At 40.6% G+C, this 15,394-nt stretch overlaps 2 protein-coding genes across 4 annotated transcripts in view; one reads left to right on the top strand and one right to left on the bottom strand.

Annotated features, from left to right (window-relative positions):
• Positions 1–3,256: 3,256 nt before the first annotated feature.
• Positions 3,257–10,474, bottom strand: tsr3 (TSR3 ribosome maturation factor). Its single transcript, XM_088323186.1, has 6 exons — positions 10,020–10,474; positions 9,046–9,259; positions 7,104–7,297; positions 6,870–7,037; positions 5,992–6,046; positions 3,257–3,705 (listed from the first exon to the last, which is right to left on the bottom strand). Exons 1-6 carry the CDS (start codon positions 10,135–10,137, stop codon positions 3,555–3,557), a joined length of 900 nt encoding a protein of 299 aa, XP_088179312.1. The 5' UTR covers positions 10,138–10,474; the 3' UTR covers positions 3,257–3,554.
• The window catches only part of gnptg (N-acetylglucosamine-1-phosphate transferase subunit gamma), a 9,904-nt gene continuing 4,941 nt past the window's right edge, over positions 10,432–15,394 (top strand). For all 3 annotated transcript variants that reach the window (XM_088323184.1, XM_088323185.1, XM_088323183.1), the window contains exons 1-7: positions 10,432–10,601; positions 10,738–10,792; positions 11,597–11,664; positions 13,007–13,061; positions 13,130–13,213; positions 13,275–13,368; positions 14,567–14,681. In XM_088323184.1, coding sequence (XP_088179310.1) covers positions 10,529–10,601; positions 10,738–10,792; positions 11,597–11,664; positions 13,007–13,061; positions 13,130–13,213; positions 13,275–13,368; positions 14,567–14,681 — 544 coding nt within the window. In that variant the 5' untranslated portion in view covers positions 10,432–10,528. The remainder of the gene's footprint in view (positions 10,602–10,737; positions 10,793–11,596; positions 11,665–13,006; positions 13,062–13,129; positions 13,214–13,274; positions 13,369–14,566; positions 14,682–15,394) is intronic.

The following is a 15,394-nucleotide window of genomic DNA, read 5'->3' as shown; positions in this document are numbered from 1 at the left end:
CAGGACACCCTGGGTCACTGTGCACAGAGTATTAGACAACAAAAGAAAACAGAATAAAACAAACAGGGAATAAAAACAAAAATAAAACAAAGTACAGTTAAAAAAAAGGGGGGCGGACATCTGTGGCAGTAGGCAAGTAGGAAGAGATGGGATTTGAAGCTGGACAGGGTAGTGGAATTCCGAAGGTTAGGTGGGAATGAGTTCCAGAGCTTGGAGGCAGACCGGCTGACAGTCATCCAGTATAGTTGATAATAATACCAGCAACAAATAATAGTATTGACAATAGTTATAATAATAATAACAAGCTTAATGATTAGCTTGACCCCACTTTTCCTGTTTTAGGCTTCCTTACTAACTTTATTTGGCTACTGAAGGATTTTTATACATTTTACTATAAAGGATTTTATACATGTTACATTTATTGAATGCAATGAAGATTTTTCTCAAAGTTCAATGACAGGTCACGCCATTCCGAATGCGAATGTTTTGTTTAGTTCTATTGATAACAGAATTCTGACGCGGATGGCGGGCTATGTTTGGAGAACAAGGCCCTGATGACGTGAAAACGCGCGGGGATGTTTTGACCGGTCCAGACATCGAGGAGACAGGTGGAGTCCACGTGGGGAGTCTCTGGCCCGCCCATATGAGGAGTCGGCACGCCCATGGGAGGAGCCGGCACGCCAGCTTGTGAAAAGACGTGGCCAGAAAAACTTCAGAAGATCGATCGAGAGGGACAATCGAGAGAAGAGCAACACTAATTCGGCTAATTCGATGGAATTCACTTAGTTCATTATTTAAGAAATTAAATCTTATATAATGGTTCTAATCTCTAAATATCATTCAGACCCAATTTTCCTCCTCTGTACTTTGGCAATATTGTGTTTTTGTATCTGGAACTGAACAAATGAAGTAAAAAAAACATTAATATAACTTTTGCTCATTTATGGTATTATTTTTTGTTTTTCCCTTTTTTTCTTCTCTATCATATTTACTTTTTCCTATATTTTATCACCCCCTTGTTCTTCCTTTTTTCCCTTTTCTTTTTTCCATTTTTCTGGCTTTTTTCTCTTCATTTTTTTATGTTTCTTTCTTTTTTCCCGTATTTTCTGCATTTCCATTTCATTTTTTCTCTTTTGTCTCTTATCATGTTTCCCCTTTTTTGTTCTTAGTGAAAGGTGAAGAAAAAATGTATTTGTCACTTTGAGTCTCCATAGTTTATATTCTCCCTTGTGCATTTAGCACTCAGTTTTGGCTGCACAACACCATACAATTATTACACACTTGAAAGATGGGGTGCATTGTTTGAGGTATCCTCAAAAAGATGAATGGTAATTATCTTCTCTATTATGTTTTAACAGATGGCACGGCAGATAGGTGAATAGCGCACAGCCCCACGGTGCAGAGTTCAGGGTTCAAGTCCAGCTATCACAGCCTCCCTGTGGAGGTTGCATGTTCTCCCTGTGCATGTGTGGGTTTCCTCTGGGCACTCTGGTTTCCAACCACATTCCAAAAACATGCATGTCAGGTTAATTGGCCGGTCCAAATTGTCCCTAGGTGTGTCTTTGTGTGCTCTGCAACTGGCTGGAAACTGGTTCAGGGTGTGTCCCCTGCCCCTGCCCAAGGATAGCTTGGATGGGCTCCAGCACTCCCACGACTCTACTGAGGATAAGCGGTGCAGATGAACAATGCCCAACTGAGTTCAAAGAGCCTTTATCCTTTTTTCCCCCACTGCATCTATTCTCTTTTATCTTACTTTCAGCAAAGCTGTTCGGGATTGGACACATTAGGTATTAGGAATGAGGGAAGTGCTGGAGAGTAATATCATGCTTGTCCCTGGTGTTTTTTCTTTCTTTTTGTCAGCATAGCATGAAAATGGTGAAAATTAGAAAAAAGAAGAAGAGTTTATTAGAGCGTGTCTAAGAAATGCACGTATTTGCACACGCATGATGAATGATCTGACAAGGCTGCGATCATGACTTTAGGCTAGGAGATGGTGACAGAGCTTTCAGGTTTCAAATTATGAACAGCTCTTTTCTTTTAGTTTTGGCTGACATGGTGAAACATGTAGGGGAGAAAAAAAGTACGTCTTCAAAAATGTTATTTTAAAAGGACACTGCACATTTAGTGCTTCTTAGCGTCAGATAAAAAAAGACTCAGTTAAAATATATTGATTTTAATAAAAAGCAAAAATACATAGGCTATCATATAAAGGTGAGCGAGCTCTGTTGCGGGCACAGAGCTGGACAGCCTGACAACAGTAGCTGAGAGACGGGCACTGGAAAAGCTGCGGTCAATCACGGACAATCCAACGCATCCACTACACAGCATTATCTCCAGACAGAAGAGCAGTTTCAGCGACAGACTGCTGTCACTGTCTTGTACTACGGACAGACTGAAGAGATCTTTTCTTCCTCATGCCATGAGGCTCTTTAACTCTACCCGGCAGAGTAAAAGCCCCCTACATGAAATGAAATGAAATGATCTGCATTTATATAGCGCTTTACAAGTCAATGACTTCCCAAAGCGCTTTACATTGTGCTTCACATTTCCCAATAGCGGCCGTGATCTGTGCAGCCATGTAAGGCGCTAACCTGCTTATTGGGGGTATTGGGGGTTCAATGTCTTACCCAAGGACACTTCGACATGTAACACGGACAAGCCGGGATTCGAACTTGGATCCCTTAATCCTAAAACGATCGCTCTACCTCCTGAGCTACTGCCGCACCCTACATTGCATATTACCGAATTTTATTGCAATATGTATTCTGTGTAGCACTATTTAGATATTCTATATAACACGCTTCAGTGGGCATTTGCACGTCACACTGGGTATTTGTATATTGTATTCTTTTTGCTTTATTATTGTATTGTTCTCAGCTCAGGGATGCTGCTGGAAATGTGAATTTCCCTTCGGGGATGATTAAAGTATCTATCTATCTATCTAAAAGAAACTTTTTAATACTTCTAGGTTAAAAAAAACTACATTTATTTTACATGAGACTTACCTAGACAAAATTGGCGGCCAGCTTGCTGCTATGGGTACCCCAAAACACCAAATTTTGCAAAAGGCTTACCAAAAAACAAAAACAAACGTGAAAATACATAAAATGAGAAGAAAATTTCGCAGTTAGGTTACTTTATTTTCATAGTTTGTATTCTTCCTAGTTCTTTGTAGCACTCCTTCTCAGTTGCACTACACAATACAGCGACATCTCGTGGTCAAATATTACACAGTTTCCCTTTAAGTTGCTTTTTTGGCACATAAACAGCAGTCGAAAATTCTGAGAAATAAAGAATTCATTTTGCAAATAGGGGTCATTGTATTGTTGTGGCAACTTACTTTTTGTCCCATCATGAGTTGGCAATGAGTCATTATTTCAAAAAACTAAATAAGATCATGAGAAGCAATTCTTTTTTTTTTTTTTTTTAATTCAAGTCAAGCCAACCAAAATCAAATACTCTGTATATTGTCAAAATATTTTGTGAAAGAAAAGCCAGGCTCAAAAAATATTTGAGACATACAGACTTGCCCATATTTGTACAAATACAATAATTTATTGTGACGGTTCTGCTTCTGCAACTTCCCGTTTAGCGTTTAAGACATTTTCTGACTCATCATTTTTTCCATCTTCTGGTTCGTCATCATCTTCTTCATCCTCCTCTTCTGACGTCGTGCTTTCGCTAGAATCCTCCTCATCTGGCTCCCTAAATACCCCACAAAAGGTCACACATTTAGAATTATACGTAGTGGTAAAAAAATCAAAAGATTGTGATATTATGGAAACGTGCATTTTTAAATATATTAAATGTATTTATCATATCTTTATACATATGACAAGCCTCCCCTCTAGTCGGAGGGATAGAAAAAACGATGCGGTTTGGTTATTTTGAGCCACTGTTGTTTGTATTCTTACTTGTGCTTTTTAGAACTCGTTTTTGGTCGCACTAGTGACTAGACCATTGTTTCCCAACTGGTGGGTCGGGACCCAGCGGACCTGTTTCCAGTGGGTCACCGGCCTTTGCCTTGGCAAAAAAATTGTGACAGATACAAAAATAACAAGAGGGGCAATTGCACTCCTTAACAGAAGATGGCGATAAGGCCCTGCAGATGTGAGTTGAAACCCGTCATTTCACACCACCAAGACCCGTAAAGTGTGTTTACACATGTTGAGCACAGTAAAACACCAATACCGTGGTGCGTTTATCATGGTTAACGGGGACCTGAATCCACCGCAGTAATCTAAAATCCAACGAGTAGCCTCCCCTCTCCCTGTTTTAACGTGCCCACGCTTGCACAGGTGGTTGGCTGGAGTTGGTGGATAATGGATCACGGCCTCACAAGTGCAGTTCACTTTACGGTGGACGGCAAAAGAGTTGCTAGGCCCAACTAAACTTTTTCATTACATGCATTTCAAGCATTTTGGATTTCATAAAAATTGGGCATTTGGTTTTGCTGAAATAATTGTGAAAGAATTCTACCAATTCTGGTTTCTATCCATCTATCTATCTATCTATATATCTACCCTGGTCATATCCCTCTTGAGAGGGATGACCGACAGCAAGACAAACACATACACAAAAACAAAGAAAAGAAAAAAAGGAAAAAGTAGCAAAAAACACAAAATTTTTGACCATGGCCCATCCAAATGCTGGTTTACCCCTGCCGCATCATACAGGTGCTATGCCCATCCCTTAAAACTCATCCAAACATTCCACTATCCTTTCACAACCACTCTCCTAAACAGCCTTTTTTTCAATACATTTGGGAAGTGGAATTATTTTTTTCTTAATTTGGGTATAAGTTTCTAATAAGGGTGGGATGGTAGGTCCTCAAGTCAAATTAGTTGAGAAACACTGCACTAGACAATACAGCGGCATATAGTGGTCAAAAATACACACTGTCCTTTTAATTTTTTTTGCTGGGTATCGCATGTTGGCGTTTCCATAGTGCAGTGGTTAAGCACATTCGCCTGACACGTAAAAGGTCCCTGGTTTGAGACCGTGTGGAAACATTTGACGGCCTGGAGAGGGATGGGTGCCACCAGGCTGTACTTGCCCAAGACACACCACAGGAAATGGTGTCCCTATGACCCTAGTGATTAAAGCATACACCCACCCACCAGTGAACTTACAGGGTTTGTACACCTTTTCATGGCCAAATTCAAGCACTTTTTAGGGAGTTTCAAAGCCATTTTAAAAATGTATCCATTACCAGTAAACGAAATAATCCGATGTGGGTCATATAATTTGCAGAGCCACAAATATATCTGAGATTCACACTTGCCATTTTTAATCTTGCCTGTGCTTTCATGAATATTTTTTTTTTCTAAATCTTGAGTAAATCGCAAATTTATTTGTGGATATAAACAATTTTTAATATTTTTCATACAAATCTCTCCCCATACAGGTGTTGGTTCAAAAGTGAGACAGGAAGTTCTTCCCATAACAATTTACCACTGGGAAACGCTACCATATTTTTTTGCATGGCCCATAAGTGATAATCCTTGCACCATCACACATTTCATAGAGCCCTATTTAGGTTAGCATTCACCTGTGATGAAGCAACACATAACAAAGCCATACTAACTAATGCCAGCCGCCGTTCATCAAGAGCAAAGAAGATATGCAACAGCAAAGCGAAGCCACCAGTGAATGCATCATTTTCAAACACACTGGTTTTATTTAATGCGTGGTCTATCGAGTACGACTGCAGAGAAACATGGCAACAATTTAAAGCATTCGCATGCAATTCACGCAAAATTCAAGCACTTTTAACATTTTGAAACAACACTTAAAATTTCAAGCATTTTCAGGATTTCCAGGACCTGTACATAAATATATATACAAAATAATGTACACTGGGCTCTCAGGATCATTTATAAACAGATCCAATCCTTTTGAAATTGTTTTACAGTACAGTACTGTAATAATAACATTTATCAAAGTGAATAGAATTTAAAGATGACCTAAAATGAAATGCAAAACGCTCACCAGTGACGTCTGTTGAGATTCATGCATTCCACTCCCGAGTTGATGTCGAATGGATCTGCAAACAGGGGTTTTCGTGTGAAAAATGCTCATATTTAAAAGCGGACGCAAAATGTTTTAGTTTTAACCAGAAAATGTCAAGTGTATTCGTACAGCTCTTTATCACTAGTAGTCTCAAAGGGCTTCACAGACCACAGACTATTGCAAACTACAGACTATTATGACACCATCCCCTGATCTAAAACAAACATAAGGGCAAGGAAAACCTCAAAAATCTCATGTCAGGTTGGTTGTCTCATCTCATTAGCTGCACCGCTTATCCTCAGTAGGGTCGCGGGGGTGCTGGAGCCCATCCCAGCAATCATCGGGCAGTGGGCAGGGGACACCCTGAACTGGTTGCCAGCCAATTGCAGGGCACACGGGGACAGACAATGCACTCGCTCAGTCACACCTAGGGACAATTTGGACCGGCCAATTCACCTGAAAAGCATGTCTTTGGAATGTGGGAGGAAACCGGAGTCCCCGGAGGAAACCCACAGAGAGAACATACAAACTCCGCACAGTAAGGCCGGGGAGCTGGATTTGAACCCACGCAGGAGGTTCCCACGACCTCAGAACTGTGCCGCACACGCGCTAAACACTGCGCCGCCGTGCTGCCCCAGATTGGTTGTGTTATAATAAAATTGATTAAGCACCCATTTTAGGTTCTCGCTTTACGGTCGTCTGGTCAACACATCTCGATTGGCTATCCGAAGATCACATTTTATAAATCAATTTCGTGTCGATTCACTGAAATGCAATTATCGCCCGTACTGCTCGTCTTTCAGTGTTTGAGATGGCCCCTAAAACGCAGTAGGACACCAGATATGACAGAGATTTACCAATGTCTTCCTCCTCTGGTTTATGAGATAGAAAGTCCTTCTCTACGGTGAGTAGCTCTTCTTCCGACTCGCAGGCAGCATAGTGCTTCAGCAAAACGTTATTGAGTTCCAAGAACCCGGTCCCCCACTTGAATTTCTTCAACAAGAGCACAGCCAGTTCCTCAAAACCTGGCAACGTAAAACACAGGATGGGCACATTGTGAGACCCTCTACAAAAATAAAGGCAGACCTTACCCACGATACAAAAAGTGGCAGCAAAAGCTTCAACACAAGATAGCTTGCAAGGCTTTCCGTAGTTGACTGGATTGGCAGCTACGAGGTAAGGCAGCAGGCGTGGATGACTCCCCACCATCTTATTGAAAGGGGTTTCCTCCAGTTTAGCCCAAGAGCAATCAATCACCGCGAGGCCATTCTGCGCCACGATCTCCCTGTGAAGAAAGACCCCAAAGAAACACACTCTCCTAAGTTTGATGCATCACTTTTCATATTTTTAAAAGGGTTTGAAAGCTTTGTTACTCTCAGCCGCCATCTCCTGGTTTAAAGTAATGAGTGCAGTCGTAGGCAACCGGTTCATGATTTGCATGCAAGTTTATTCTTTTTTAGACGCGCTCGAATAAACTCATCATTTTGGGGGTGTATGTTAGGACTTTACTAGAAGGCCTTCTCTTACTTTCACCATTTTCATGCCCTCAGTGTTCATTTTACCTCTGAAAAGTGATGAGTCCCGGGGACTCGCATGCTCAAAAATCTATGGGTCCCAACAGAGATCTATGGGTCCCCAAAATTTAGTGTTATCGAGGTTGAAATTATTATTTCATTTTCTGCATCAAATTATTGTTGGTAATATACCGATTAAAGGGATAACCACAAAACTGTCTTTTTTTCATTTTCTCCTTTTATACTTCCTTTTTTCTTAACTTCTTTATACAACATAATAATTCGTAATATAATGCATCAAAGCAAGTGAGCCGTTTGAGAGCCGGCTCTCTTGAATGAGTTGAGCCGAAAAAGCCGGTTCTCTAAAAAGAGACGGACTTTTCACCACACAACTCGATCGGCGTGCAGACGAAAACTCGAACCGCGAGACCAAAACAACATCTGCCGGATCTGCCTGACGAAAAGTTTGGAGTGCGGTAAATCTTTGTTTAAAAAAAAATGTAATCGGGTAATAATGACAATTTTGTGTCAAAAAAGTTGCGTCCCGGGGACGCACGTTGATTTAAGACTATGCGTCCCCAGCAAAAATGATGCGTCTGGGACGCAGGGATGCGGGCAAACGAGAAAACTCTGCCCCACTGACAAATACAAAAAACCCTGCAAGGACAAGCATGACGTCTTTCTCCAGCACTACCTCCAGCCTCCATTCCTCAAACCTAATGTGTTCCGCCCCGAACAGATCTAAATATAGTACTGGTAAGATCAAAGCAGATAAGTGCAATGGAAAATAAAAGGGCTCATTGTTAACCATACTTAAAAGTGAGTCAACAGAACCGTTATAGAAAATGCTCTTGATTTTGCCTAATTAGGTTAAATCTTATCTAAGGTACTGATAGGAATAAAATATTAAAATGTACCGTTTACCCAATTGTTCGAATTAGTTATCTGATTCCATTAACCAAACACAACCTATATTCTCCTAACAATGCACGCTCGTTTCTTGATGGAAAAATGAACAAGAAACCGGCATTTCCACACGAGGGCAGATTTAATTTCTTAAATAATGTAGCTAAGTGAACTGCATCGAATATATGGCAGAATTAGCCGAATTAGTGTCGCTCGAGTCTCTGTCAAGCCTCCTCTCTCAATCTTCTGCCTTTTTCCCTCTGCCCATGTTTCTTCCGCAAGCTGGTGTGTCGGCTCCTCCCATGGGCGTGCCAATGAAAGCCCCGACGTGGGGTCCACCCCTCGCCTCGATGTCTGGAGAAACTCAAAACACTTACGTTTATCAAAACAATGCCTGATGTCCTTCGTCAGAGTCCTGTTATCAAAATTCCCCAGCCAAAACATTACGCATTTGGAACGGCGTGACCTGAAGTCCACTCAGTAAAAGTCTTCATTGCACTCGATAAATGTAACTTGTATTAAATCGTATAAAATCCTTTATAGTAAAATCCTTCAGTACCCAATTTGAGAAACAGTACAAACAGTTTGATACTAGCGTCAACACATGACCTACCTGTCAGCTGGTGTCACATACTTTGTGCCCATGGGACTCAATATGAGTCCGTTAAACTTCTGATTGAGGCGCAGGTTACGTACAAAACCCTTGCGGACCAGCTTTCGGCCTGTGCAGCGTTTGGGGTCACAGTGACCCAGTTCCCACATGGCAAGGGGACAAGGTAGCTTCACTTGAGGGCCCTCTGCACCCTCCTCTTCTCTGTGAAGACTTGCTGTCATGGAAGAATGCAAGATAATTACAATCATTGTTTTGCACATCTTGAGACCATTTTTTCATGTAAATTGACATTGTTGGGAATTAAATATCAAAATGTACCGTTTACCAAATTCTTCGGATTAGTTATCTGACTCCATTAACCAAACACAACCTACAATCACCAACAATTTATGCGCGCTCGTTTCTTGAGGGAAAAAATGAACAAGGAAGCCGACATGTCTACACGGGGCAGATTTATTTTCCTTAACAATTTAACTAAGTGTACTCCATCGAAAACGGCCAAATTAGTGACGTTGGAGTCTCTGGGAAGCCTTTTTCTCAAGCCCTTTAGATTTTTCCTATTGCCCATCTTCTCCCTGCATATTGGTGTGCCGACTCCTCCCATGGGCACGTCAAGGAAGCCCCCTGGGCTTCACCTTCTCGTAGAATAGTCCCGATGTCTGGGGTACTCAAAACAACACCGAGCGTTTCTACGTCATCAGGGCCTTTCAGCGTCACCAGCGTCTGGATGCGCTGATTATCTTATCAGCCGTACGTCCCGTTCCCGCCGTTCCTGTAAACAACATTTTCCACTAGGGTGCCCTGATCTCGCAGCACAGCCCATTCAGTGTATATCTTTTGCATTAAATGTAATGTGTATTCAATCATATACAATCCTTTATGTATAAAATCCTTCAAGATGGATTGCCACGAATACACAAACATCATTCGTTCATTTTCTAAGGCACAGATAAACAACAGCATTTCATTCATACCTTCAAATGCAGAGTGCATTTCCTCAGTGAAAGCCTCCAATGTTTTCCCCTTTACTTTGTGTCGTTTGTCTTTTCCTTTGTCAGGACGCACAAACTTGCCTTGTTTCTTCCGTCCCATTTTACAAATCCAAAATAGAATCTCACTTGGTGGAATAAAACTGTTATAATTGCTAGTCAAAAGTTAAGCACATGCTTCCTGTTAGCATTAGCATGTATTGAAACAATCACGCGTGAGTATCCAGCAGAGATTGTACACTTTCTTAAGTAAGTGAAGATAGTTTAAATAATAATAATGCTAATAATATAACTCAAACCATGATTATGTTTAAAAAAAAACTTGCGATTAGCAATGATTGTTTATCATATAAATACAATCCGACGTCCTTCGCTAAAGTAACAAGCGCATGCGCCAAGTTGTTGTTGTCACGTGACTATCTAACCCGGAAGACATCTCGGTTTCCAGCGGAGGCGATTAGACATGTCAAAGAAAACATTAATAAGTCACAAAAATGAAAAAGTACTATTTATTCGACGTGAAAAATAAACTTTTAATCGTTTTCATCGCATGGCTGTGCCTTTTTGGTAAGTTTAATTTGCCTTTGCGCGACAAATTACATCGATCAAAATGGACCACATGATTCTACTATATGCTAATTCTTAACGTTGGTATTTTATTATATTTATTTTTTGTGTGTTTTTCTTTTAACCTTTTCCACAGTGCACTATGGAGCAGGCGGTAAAATGAAGATTGTGGAGGCACCGAATACATTTGGGTTTGTCCATGCAAAAGAAAATTAAAATATTCTCCTCACTGAATCCCCTTCATAATATTATCAATCTTCTCTCAACTCTATTAAATTGCTTCATTACTGGCAGTCCAAAACATTTCCCCACTTATTTCTAACCAAGAAAATACTTTTTTTTATAAACAAAAATACTTTTTATTTGTTTTAAGGTTGGGTAGCACGGCGGAGCAGTGGTTACCGCGTGTGCGGCACAGTTCTGAGGTCATGAGATCGAACCTCCTGTGTGGAGTTTGCATGTTCTCCCCGTGCTTGCGTGGGTTTCCTCCGGGCACTCCGGTTTCCTCCCACATTCCAAAAACATGCATGTTAGGTTAATTGGCCGGTTCAAATTGTCCCTAGGTGTGAATATGCGGGCTAATTGTCTGTCCCTGTGTGCCCTGCCAATGGCTGGCAACCAGTTGAGGGTGTCCCCTGCCCACTGCCCAAATATAGCTGGAATGGGCTCCAGCACCCCCGCAACCCCACTGAGGATAAGCGGTGCAGATGATGGAAGGATGGATGTATGTTTTAAGGTTACTGCATGTTCGGCATTTGCCTTGAATGGGCGGGTCTTGAGTGATTTCGGGGGCTGAAGTCAGACTTGTGTGTGAGCATCTTGTTGTAAGCTGTGGTATACAGCAGTTCCATAAAAGTGTTTTTCTCTGCCTGTCCTTGCTCAATCGTGAGACTGCCAGCCAGCCCCTATTAGTTGATGAATATTTACTTAAAATTGATTTATTCTAAATGTTTTGTTGTTTTTTTACGCTAATTATGTTTTGTTTCTTATTTAAGGGTAAACAACAATTTTCTTGCTGCTGGAACCCGGCTTCAAGCCAAAGTGCTTCCGTCACCAGTGTCTGGTAAATATATTAAACAATATTTGACTGACTTTATTTTTTTCCAACTAATTATCATTTACAAGGTTATAATGCGTTGAAAATTGACCGAACACAAGGATTAAGTCCTTCAGCTACTCAGTCGCACTTTGATGTACACACATACATACATTTAAACCATCTTTGTGTGTGTGTGTGTGTGTGTGTGTGTGTAGAGCGAGAGTGAGAGAGAGAAGGAGAAAAAGACAATGAGGGAATGAGAGAGAGAAAATGAGGAAGAGACAAAGAGAAAATGAGGAAGAGACAAAGAGGGAATGAGAGAGAAAAGGAGAAAGAGACAAAGGGAACGAGAGAGGGAGAGAGAGGAGATAGAGACATAGGGGGAATCAGAGCGAGAGGAAAAAGTGAGAAAGAGACAAAGAGGGAATGAGAGAGAAAAGGAGAAAGAGACAAAGGGAATGAGAGCGAGAGAGAAAGAGACAAAGGGAATGAATGAGAGAAAAGGAGAAAGAGACATAGAGGGAATGAGAGAGAGAAACAAAGAGGGAATGAGAGAGAAAGAAAAGGAAAATTAATAAGAGACAAAGAGGGAATGAGAGAGAGGGAGAAAGAGACAAAGGGAATGAATGAGAGAGAGGGAGAAAGAGACAAAGGGAATGAATGAGAGAAAAGGAGAAAGAGACATAGAGGGAATGAGAGAGAGAAACAAAGAGGGAATGAGAGAGAAAGAAAAGGAGAACAAGACCAAGAGAGATTGAGACAAAGAGGGAGAGTGATAAAACTACAGTGTGTGTGAGAGATAAAACTCGCGAGTCTGTGTGAGAGCAAGAGAGAGATTGTGTGTGTGTGTGAGACAGAGAGAGCAAAATGGAGCAATAGAGAAGTAGAGATTTTATTTCATCCCGTTTTGAACTCCCTTTGAAAATTTGAACTTCCCATCCAAATCTATTTTAATAATGAGAATTATTGTTATGATAATAAATACTCCAATTATATAGTATGCTCAAAATGTATGGAGACGAAAATGATAATGACGATGAAATAGTGATGACGATAATAATCATGAAAAAGTAACTGTGCCTCCACAGACCCTATGTAAATATGTATATTTCTGAGGTGTTCTATGTAAATCCTCAGGAAATGTCTAAGTAAGACAATTATTAAGCAAGTCCAAAGGATAGGATTAAATAAGCATGATCTTCCTACTCCTTTTCGGACATGTTACATTAACATCGTTATTTGACTTGTTTTATGTTTGTTTTTGCAAACAAAATGGAATTGTCATTTTATGTTGATGACGGTAAAGATAAGGTCGATTTTTAATCTTGATCATCGGTGAGAACCTCACACGGTTTTGTGCTTATAGGACCTTCACACCTTTTCCATTTGGCTGGAAGATGTTTCAGTTTGACACACTCCGTGTAAGTCACCTCCAAATCTACGTCAGGGATCGAGACTTTAGAGGGTTCATGTGCTTTTCTACTCTCAGGTATAGATACGAGTTTTGCCCATTTCACAACGTCACGCAACATGAACAGTCATTCCGATGGAATGCCTACAGCGGCATCTTAGGGTAAGTGTGGACGTCCGGCGGCGATAGTCGAGGAAATAAAAGCCTCGCGTTTTCTTTAAAGGATTTGGCACGAGTGGGAGATGGTGAACAACACCTTCACAGGTATGTGGATGAGAGACGGAGACACTTGTGGCACCAGGAACAGAGAAGCAAAGGTAAGAGGCATCCCCCAAAAGTTTGAAAATTTGGGCTTCATAGTATTTCGTGAGTGGTGTGCAATGTTCCCTCTAAGCTGCGTGTATGCGAAATTGCGCACTACCCAGAGCTTTTCTGCGCACAGGAAAATCTAGCCAGCTCAAAAAATTCAGGGCTCGAAATTGCTAATTAAGAAGCGGATTAAGTCAAAGTTACAGTGCATGAAGGTAAAAATACACTGGTTTCCCTGACGTGTTCTAAATGCGGTATTTTGATGTCAATGTTGCAGTAGAACGTTGAGTAAAGTCAGTAGAGTTTTTCGAGAACCGGCTTCTTCGGCTCAGCTCACTAAAAAGAACCGGCTCTTTCGGGTCCCAAACGGCTCTTCAGGTTGTTTTTGCTTCTTTAATCCCTACACGACCAAATATTATGTAAAATTGTGCACAAAATGACTTAAAGGAAGGGGGGAAATAGAACTAAAAAGAAAAAAATACCAAAATGAAAAAGTAGTGAAAAGCTGAGAAAAAAACGAAACAAAAGGAGAGAAAAAGAGCAGGAAAAATTCAGTAAAAGATCCAGAAGAAAAGAAAGAAGCAAATAAAGGTAAAAAAGGTAAAAGATAACAAAAAAAGCAAGATAAAAGTAACAGCTAGGAAAAAATAAACACAATGAGATTTAAAAAAAAAAAGAATTTTAAAAAAGGAGAAAAAACTGGGAAAAAGTTTGTGTTGCATTCAAATAACTTCCAATTATATCAAGTTAATCTTGTTTCCAACATTGTACTTCCACTAAAAATGTGATTAAATACAGTTGTGTATCGTGCAACCGACTAAATAAGCCCCCAAAATCTTAGTATTTTGCGACAAAATATGTCAGGAAATAAAAAAAAATTGATATCTTGTGAAAGAATTGTAAGAACAAACGACGTTTGTAGGCCGTACAACCTTTGCAATAGTACATGAGTCAATTCATTCAAAAGAGAAAAATAATTTTGCATTGCCGGAAACTCAGCAAAATGTAACGTGATGTCAAGTTTTGGACATGTTTGATAATGACTTAGTTGCCACACTTGGGATTGCCGTTGCTCACTGTTGTTTCAAGCGTTGCTCACCGACTTTGTGTGAACGCTCAGACCCGTAAGGAAAATTACAGGGAACATTGGTGGTGTGTGTCTATTATACTACACATGGTGTATGATAAAGGTATGTCTTTCTATAGGTTCTTCTTGCCTGCAGCAATAAAACCCATCTGGCTCAAGTGTCCGAGCCAAGTACCTGCGTGTATTCACTCACTTTTGAGACGCCGCTTGTTTGCCATCCACATTCTCTTTTAGGTAAGACAAGTTGCTCATCAAATTTGAACATAGTGGTACCTCTATTAAATGTAATCCGTTCTGGGAGTAGCTTCGTAACTTAAACTTTGTAAGTAGAGACGCATTTTGAATGGGAATGCGCTTAATCCGTTCCAAGCCCTAGAGATACATTATAATATTCTTTCAATTAGTCATTCGAGCACAGGTGTCAAACAGGCGTCCCGCGGGCCGGATCAGGCCTGCTAAGGGATAGAATCCGGCCTGCGAGACAACACTCAGAGAAGCGCAAGAGAAAAACAAGCTACAGGTTGAAATATGTCAACTTGATGTTGCCAGGTTCCTCTCACAAAGACACTGTACTTGTATTTGTTTCTCTCTCTCTCTCTCCCTTCCTCCCTTTTTCTCTCACTTTCTATCCCTCTCTTTCACACGCTCTTTTTCTTTTTGTGCCTCTTTGTCTCTTTATCTGTGTCTTTTTACCTTATTTTGCTCTCTCTTCCTTTTCTATGTCTTTTCTCTCTCTCTCTTGCATCCCCCTCCCCTTCTCTTTTTCTCTTTCTCTCTCTCTATTTCTGTTTGGATTTCTTTTTCTCTTTCATTCCCCCTCTCACTATTTCTCTTTTTATCTCTTTTATTTCTCCCATTTTAACTCTGTGCTTTCTTTTATCTCAATCTTTCTTTTCCCTTTCTCTTTATCCCACCCTCTTTCTCTTATTTCTCCTACATCTACTAGT

Source organism: Urocampus carinirostris, chromosome 19, assembly GCF_059441175.1.
Source record: "Urocampus carinirostris isolate Australia breed hairy pipefish chromosome 19, RoL_Ucar_1.0, whole genome shotgun sequence".
Classification (NCBI taxonomy): Eukaryota; Metazoa; Chordata; class Actinopteri; order Syngnathiformes; family Syngnathidae; genus Urocampus; species Urocampus carinirostris.
The sequence above is the reverse complement of the archived record's forward strand: the minus strand, read 5'-3'. Positions and strand labels throughout refer to the sequence as shown.

Excerpts from the sequence above, each read along its gene's own strand:
- tsr3 (XM_088323186.1), bottom strand. The coding sequence starts at position 10,137 with ATGGGACGGAAGAAACAAGGCAAGTTTGTGCGTCCTGACAAAGGAAAA. Across the intron at positions 9,260-10,019 it reads AATGCACTCTGCATTTGAAG|CAAGTCTTCACAGAGAAGAG; the intron begins GTATGAATGAAA and ends CTTCCATGACAG. Across the intron at positions 6,047-6,869 it reads ACCAGAGGAGGAAGACATTG|ATCCATTCGACATCAACTCG; the intron begins GTAAATCTCTGT and ends CCCTGTTTGCAG.